The following is a 7,489-nucleotide window of genomic DNA, read 5'->3' as shown; positions in this document are numbered from 1 at the left end:
CTTACCATCATTATTAGTCATTTTCATTTAATATTAAAAGGCCTTTGCTATCCATGTACCAATAAACGAACCTGATGGTGTCTTAATCTAAGAACTTGTAATGCGGATGAGTTATACCCAGTGGGTGACCTTCCATCTTTCTCCAGAAATTCTAATGATCGTAGCCATGTTTTACTCCAGCCCTCATATTTTGACTCCTCTTTATAAGTCATCATGTGATATGTTATTCAATACTGATTTATATATATCTCCACAGCTGGCTCTTTGTGTTTCTCACTTAGGCCTGTACGGTTAGCATAGTACCAGCCTTACTCAACCAGTTCTTGCTGACTGATGAGGATATGAAGACCAAAAATGGATCACTGAGAAGATCACCTGACCAAAAAATTTCCCTTTATTTCAACATTAATAAGGGGCTTATTATGTGCCAGGCACATTGCTAAATTCTAGAAAATATAATTTGGATATGACAGAGCCTTTATCTTTCCAGGAACTTAGAGGTGAAGGCATTTTAAAAGTTGATAGAGGAGGTTCCACTGGAACCATAAGATTATGTGCCAGACTTGGTGGTTTTTATCTAACATTCAGTAAGGCTGACTGCCTGGGTGCCAGAATGCTGGGTGCCTGTGATTACTAATAAATTCCCAATTTAAGGTTTAAATTGAGAGACTCATCTCTTATCTCCCCAGGTACCTCCCACATGTATAAAAATATTTCTTCCCATAGCTACTCCCCCTATATCTGAACAAGAAATGTTTCATTTCTTCATATAGGTTCTAAATAAGCACATAGGTGGTCTTATATAAAGCCTCTCCTCTCCCTATCTCTGATAAAATGGTCAGTATTCAGGTCAAGTCTACAAACCGCATGAAGGGAAACACCGCCCTCCCCCTTTTCGCATCATCAACCAGAAAGTCACAGTGTGGCATCCAGGATCAGTAGTCAGGAGAGATTTAAGTTTCCCTTGACACCTGAAAGAAGAGATCTCATTTGCTCTTGTGTTTGAAATGGAGAATGGTCAGCAAAGGAAATAAGCATGTAAAGACAGCCCTAGCCCATTGTCTCTAAGCTGGTTTCACAGAAACACAACAGCTGCAACAAAATGGAAGCTATTCTGAGCTTCCAGGTAGAAGTAGCCAGCATGTTCATTCCTGGCATGACCAGGGGCTTTGGGGGTGGGGGGTGGAGGATGTCAGCGAAAAGATGCTCCATCATCACACTGGTGCTATTAGCGGGATTTCTTAGTGTTGCTGTGTTTCTAGTACTTGTTCCTCTCTAGTTCCAGGCAAGGTGAGTTGAGGGACTATCACCCTGAGCCTTCTAGCTCTCATTGCAGATTTCAAAACTCCTCACTCTAGGTTGGCTCCATCCCTGCCAATGCTGCAGACGACGGACAATGGTCACAGGGACTGATTTCTGCTGTAAGTCACCTTTTCCTTCCTCTGCATTTGCTTCTTGGGTCATCAGACAGAGGTTTGGGCCTTGAATCACTTCTCTGTTGCCTGTCCCCAGGCCCGGATGGTGGCAGCTGCAACCAGCAGTCTCTGCGAGGCAGCGAATGCCTCTGTTCAGGGACATGCCAGTGAGGAGAAGCTCATCTCATCCGCCAAGCAGGTCGCTGCTTCCACAGCTCAGCTGCTTGTGGCCTGCAAAGTGAAGGCCGATCAGGATTCAGAGGCCATGAGGCGGCTACAGGTAATGGTCACTGATGCTGGTGGGAAAATACTCCTGTTGGAGCGGGTAAGTGTCGCCAAAGGAGATAGTCTCACTTCTCGGCATGACCCACCAGGCCTTCATCAGCCAACTCTGTCCTACTCTTCTCATTTTCTACTACGTGTGGCCATGCATCCTGTACCTGCTGCCCAGCCAAACTGACATTCTTCATGTGTGCCTTCCAGACTCCTGTGATGGGGCCCTCACTCACCCAGTATAGCCTGGTTATCTCCCCCACCAGCCCGACCTGGTGAATGCCTACTCACCCCTTTATCATTCACCATAGTCACCTCTTCTGGGAAGCCCTCCCTGACTGCCAAGCAGTCATTCCCTCTTCTGCTGTGCCAGAGAGCCTGACCAGACCATTGTTAGAGTTCCTGTCATCTGGAGCCACCATGTTTATCTTTATGTCTGTCTTTGACAAGGCTCTGAGCTTCTTAGGCACATCTCTGTTAACATCTCTCACACCAGAGGTGGAGGCCCCCGTTCACTGCTTGTTAATAAGAGTGGAAGGACTGAGGAATTCATCTGAGATGGTGTCGCTGAGGTTTCTCAGACCCCAGTGAACATGCTTATGAAAGTGACACTTGAGTCCTTCCCAGGGCACAAACATTTTCCTGATAAATACACTTTAAACAGGGGCCCTCCCTGGTGGCGCAGCGGGTTAAAGCACTGCACTAAGAAGCTTAAGCCACTTATGCATGAGTTCCATCCCACCTGCCCCGGAGGTGACCACATGACGCAGCATACCTCTCCTGACCCGCCCGCTGCTCCCCTCAGCAGTGTACTTCATAGATCTGACTGTTCGGCTCCCTACTCTGCCTTGGGTGAATCCCCTCACCAACCCCACACCTCTGGCCTGTACCCCAGTTCTGTATGAATAAATAAATCTTTTTTAAAAAATGTACTTTAAACATATTAAAAGACATGCTTAGTAAAAGGAAAAAAATCACATAGCCTCTACATCTTGTCATGCCAAATATTACGATTTTTTTCTTCCTGTTTTTAATCTATTTCACAATAACTTTGTCTAGTTGTAATCATAGCAGTGTTAGTCCGCACTTTTTCCCTTAACATTTTATCATACATACCTTTTTTACTTAAAGAAAAGACTTCATAATTTCTCTTTGCAAAGCTAACTGGTCCATTCTTCATGAGTCTCATTTTTAATAATTGCATGAAATGACATCAACTGTGCCAGAATTTCCCTGTGCTTTGGATATTTTGTTTCCAGTTTTCTAGATTTTCATTATTATAAGTATTATAATGCAAATGTTTTGTGACTAAAAAGCCCTCATATAAATCGTGAACAAAATCATAATGTATAACTATCTGAACAGCTCTAACAAAACTCAGAATTTGTTTTACTTTGAAATTATATTTCTATTGATTGGTCTTCCTGAGTCTCTCTCAGACCCATCTCCCTCACCTTCTTCTGACTCCTGGGCTAATCCCAGGGTGACCCTCAGGAGCTAAGTGAATGTGTGATTTGTAGGTTTTGGAGACACCTCAGATAAAAACACCCTGAGTCCCAGTCTTGCCTCTCCCGTGTATTGTACATGATCTCGCACACACCAGCCAAAGCTCTTCAGGCCTTAGATGCCTCATTTGTAAGATGAGAATCAGGATACCTGCCCTCTTAAGAGGGTCAAAGAAATATGAAAATGCTTTGTAAATCCTGAGGATTATTCAGATGTCACACAGCATTGGCCTTGTTATCAATATTACTGCTTTACTGGACACTTCAGTGTCCACTGAACACAGTGCAATGACCCAGAAGGTCTCTGGGAATAGACAAACCTTGGTTTAAGTCCCAGCTCTCTAACCTATTAGCCATGGGATTTTTGATAAGCTACTTAGCCTCAGTTTCTACATCAGAAAAGTGAATTAATGATTTCTGACATCAGAAAGCTATTTGGAGGCTAAATACATAATGACTACTTGTCAGATATTAATTGGCTTCCCCTTTCTGTCTTGTGTGAGCCCATGTTGCAAAGCCCCACTGGTTGCTTTGCATCACAAGCCAGGTGAGGTAGTTAGCTCTGAATGACAAAAGCTCTTAACTTTCTGTTGCTAACCACCAAGTACAAGTCCTTAACTCTGAGGGCCCCAGACAAGTTCCATAGGAGGTTTATTGATGCCTTGACCACCATTAGAAGAAAATCCCACGCTTAGCTGGCAGAGGACAACTCCCTGGTGTCATGCTTTATGAGTACTAAAAGTAATTGGTGTGCGCTTACTGAAGAGCTTGAATTCAGGTTGAAAAGTCACAGACTTCACATTACCCTTCTTGAGCAGTTGTTCCATCCTTGAGCATGTGACATAAAGCCCAACTATAACATGAAAAAAATATTTTGTAAATGTCCTGTGTTATCAGTGGATTCCCAGCCCTCCATGCTGGCGTGTATATGTTGTACACTTATAGCCCTTCATTCCCTTAAGAAAGCACTCAGTCTCAGGGCCAGCCCTGGGCAGTCACTGCCAGATCCCGGGGATTCAAGTTACAGCCCCAGCTCTCAAGTAGTTTACTGTCCAAGAGAAAGGCAGCCACAGTATGGTGATACCTGCAAAGAATCTCAGAGCACTCGAGATGCACTGGGAGGTAGGGTCAGGGGGACAGGTAGTGAGACCAAAGCATCAGAAAAAGTGATGTATAACATAACTCCTCAAGTATGTCTGCTTACATGGGACAGAGGATGATAATTTTCTCAACCAAGAAGGCAGCCTCTTGAGTGTGTCCATTAACACACATCACATTGCTACAATCATTTATTTACATATTGTAATTCTCTCAAAATTGTGTGCTTTTGGAGCCTGGGAACTGTATTTCATAAGCTGAGGTTAGATGGATGCCAATATTGGTAGAAATCAGTGGACAAATGGGCAGACAGACAGACACTAACTAGAGAGACCTTCTATGTAATGGTTGACTAATACATTGATTCATAATCTCATGAACTGTACTTTCATATCTGTTCTTTCAGGCTCCAAATGGCTGTCTCTAATGATATAATGTTTTCCTGTTCCCTCTCCAGGCGGCAGGAAATGCTGTGAAAAGAGCCTCAGACAATCTTGTTCGTGCAGCCCAGAAGGCAGCATTTGGGAAAGCTGATGATGATGATGTCGTAGTGAAAACAAAGTTTGTGGGGGGCATTGCTCAGGTTTGTGATTAAATCCAGACAGTGCTTATTCTCTGTCTAAGCATTGTTGTAACAGACACACAAAATAATGGTGACTTAAACAAGATGGAAGTTTATGTCTTCCTCCTCTAGCAGTCTAAGGTAATGTGGTGGTTCCCTTGTGTCTGAAACTCATATTCTTCCTGCCTTCTTGTAACAATAGCTTGTTATCACTGAAGATATTTCCCTTGTCCACTTGCTCTAAGATAGTTAAATACCCTTTGGTCTTTCCAGCCAGCAAGGCAAGGAGAAAGCGGGGCTGCATGTCTCTCACTTTGCATGTATCATGTCCTCTCACATGCTATGGGTCAGCAGTTGGTCACCTAACTGCCATGGAGGCTGAGAAATGTAGTAATCTTTTCTGAGCAGCTGTGTACCTAACTAAAAATTGGGCATTCTACTGTAGAAATTGAGAAATTACAGGACAGCAGCATAATTATTTAAATAAAATGATGCATTTAGAGATGCTGTCTACTCCAGATATTTGGACTCTACAGAGACAATGCATCACAGTTCTCGCTTCTTAGAAATTTTATGAAGAATAGATGGGATTCTGTCTTAGGAGGGAATGCATTTTTGTGCATGCAAGTGAGAAAGATACTTCAGGAAGTTGGGCTGGAAGTCTGGAGTATGTGTTGATATAAACCTATTATATGAAATTACTTTTCTGCCAGGAGCACAGAGGCCACATTACTGAAGTTATTCATTCTTGTGAGCCTGATGCATAATGAGGATATCATAGATGTTTGCTGTTTAATCAATGTCTAGAAGTCAGCTTGTTTTCTTGGAACAATTGGGTTGGTCTTAAAACCCTGGCACAAAGGCTGGTCCCATTGCCAAGATGTGATTCCTGGTGCACTGCTGTGTCACATTGTGACAGAAGCTGTGGGTGCTCGAGGAGCAACTAGTGGAGAGATAAGGTGGTTTCCTAGAAAGTAGTAGATCCATATAACTTATGCTTTTCTTCTAGATCATTGCTGCCCAGGAAGAAATGCTGAAGAAAGAGCGAGAACTGGAAGAAGCTAGAAAAAAGTTGGCCCAGATCCGTCAGCAGCAGTATAAATTCCTACCCACTGAACTAAGGGAGGATGAAGGTTAAGGCCAGAGCCCAGGTGGTGAGCCCCAGGGGACAGCTCTACAAGAACTGGACAGACAGTGTTCCTGAGAGGCTGGGCACATACCTGGAAATAGCCTTCCTCCCCCTGGGGCCTGCCTGGAGCCCTGAGTGCTCATGTCACATCTCTGTCCTGTCAGGCACCGCTGCATGATCGTGATGTCACACGGTACAGTGTCCCACCCACAGCTCCTCTGCCACCTCCCCTCATGCCTCACCATATCTCAGGAGAGAGGGGCACACGTTTTATGGACTGTTACCAAAAAAGGAGAAGTCAGTATTATGTCGTTCTCAGACACTTTTGCTTTTGTTGACCCTTCTATAGCCCGATTCCTGGGCCTTTTGTGAAATCTTAGCTGGAAAAAAAAAAAAAACCAGCTTGGGAGAAATCACTGATGTCTTAGATACTCAAAGATGTTCTTCTCTCTCAGGAGAAGATGGAAGTTGCAGCTGGACACAGTTAATAAAATCCAGAAATATAAACCAGTGTGGACTCCAGGAGGGTGACCCAAGTCCCCCTTCCATATCTGAAACACTGGCTCACCTACAGAGTGAAGAATTCCTGCTCCCGTTTGCACGCTTTCTTGCCTCAGTGTGTAAGCTCCTTGTACAATCTAGACCCATCTTGTATTCTGTAGCCCAGAAAAATCACACAGTGTTTTTTTTTTCCCTCCATAATCCAAAGGACAGAAGTATGGGAGACTATCAGGGCTTGGTGAACAGGAGCTGTAATAAAATATTTGGGCTCCTTATTATGCATAGGCTGTCTCAGTTCATACAAATTCATACACACAAACCCATGTCCTAAAAATGACCATCGATACACCATCTCCCTCATAGTCAAAGTGGGAATTCAGCTGAAGACAAGCACTTTTTGATGACTCCTTCCTAGACCTTTCAGAATTCAGGATTGGAAGGCATTTTAAAAAAAAAAATCTACCATGCCTTCCATCCCAAGGTGGGCATTTTTCTCTGTGTCTCTATATTCCTGAAGTCTAGATGCATCCTGGAATCAATACAAACCTACTACAAGATTGTTTTGCATACCATCAGATCTTCCAAGAGAAGACATGAAATTTTCAGTGTTCATCTGGATGCCACACTTGCAGGATTTCATTTTTTTTCCTCTTTCATTTTTCAGAACCATGTCCTTGAAAAAAAAAGCATTTTAAACCTTGAATTTACCTTTAATCTAAGCCTGTACCCAAGTCTATATAGTACATGGAGGATGAATGACTTATGGGTAGGTGCTAATGCGTCTATCAAGTGTATTTGAAAAAACTCAGGTGGGGAGGACATTAGAGGTAGGTGGATGTGTGGGATGACTGCTGAGGACCATCATTCTCATTTCTCTGCAGTCTTGTGTCACTTCACATAATTCATCTACCATATAGTTTCAACGTTCCACCCACGGCGTAAAGTCAATGCTGTGATCCTAAAAATGTGACACCTCAAGATTTACCCAGCAGTCCTGCCTGAGCAG

General features: G+C 43.4%; 1 protein-coding gene across 1 annotated transcript in view; it reads left to right on the top strand.

Annotated features, from left to right (window-relative positions):
- The window catches only part of TLN2 (talin 2), a 403,979-nt gene extending 397,221 nt beyond the window's left edge, over positions 1-6,758 (top strand). Inside the window, exons 56-59 of the mRNA XM_004687721.2 lie at positions 1,359-1,421; positions 1,513-1,695; positions 4,749-4,874; positions 5,863-6,758. Coding sequence (XP_004687778.1) covers positions 1,359-1,421; positions 1,513-1,695; positions 4,749-4,874; positions 5,863-5,991 — 501 coding nt within the window. The 3' untranslated portion in view covers positions 5,992-6,758. The remainder of the gene's footprint in view (positions 1-1,358; positions 1,422-1,512; positions 1,696-4,748; positions 4,875-5,862) is intronic.
- The last annotated feature ends 731 nt before the right edge of the window (positions 6,759-7,489 follow it).

This window comes from Condylura cristata, unplaced genomic scaffold (genome assembly GCF_000260355.1).
Source record: "Condylura cristata isolate star-nosed mole 26May11 unplaced genomic scaffold, ConCri1.0 scaffold00023, whole genome shotgun sequence".
Taxonomy (NCBI): Eukaryota; Metazoa; Chordata; class Mammalia; order Eulipotyphla; family Talpidae; genus Condylura; species Condylura cristata.
Note: the sequence above shows the minus strand (reverse complement) of the source record. Positions and strands in the feature narration are given on the sequence as shown.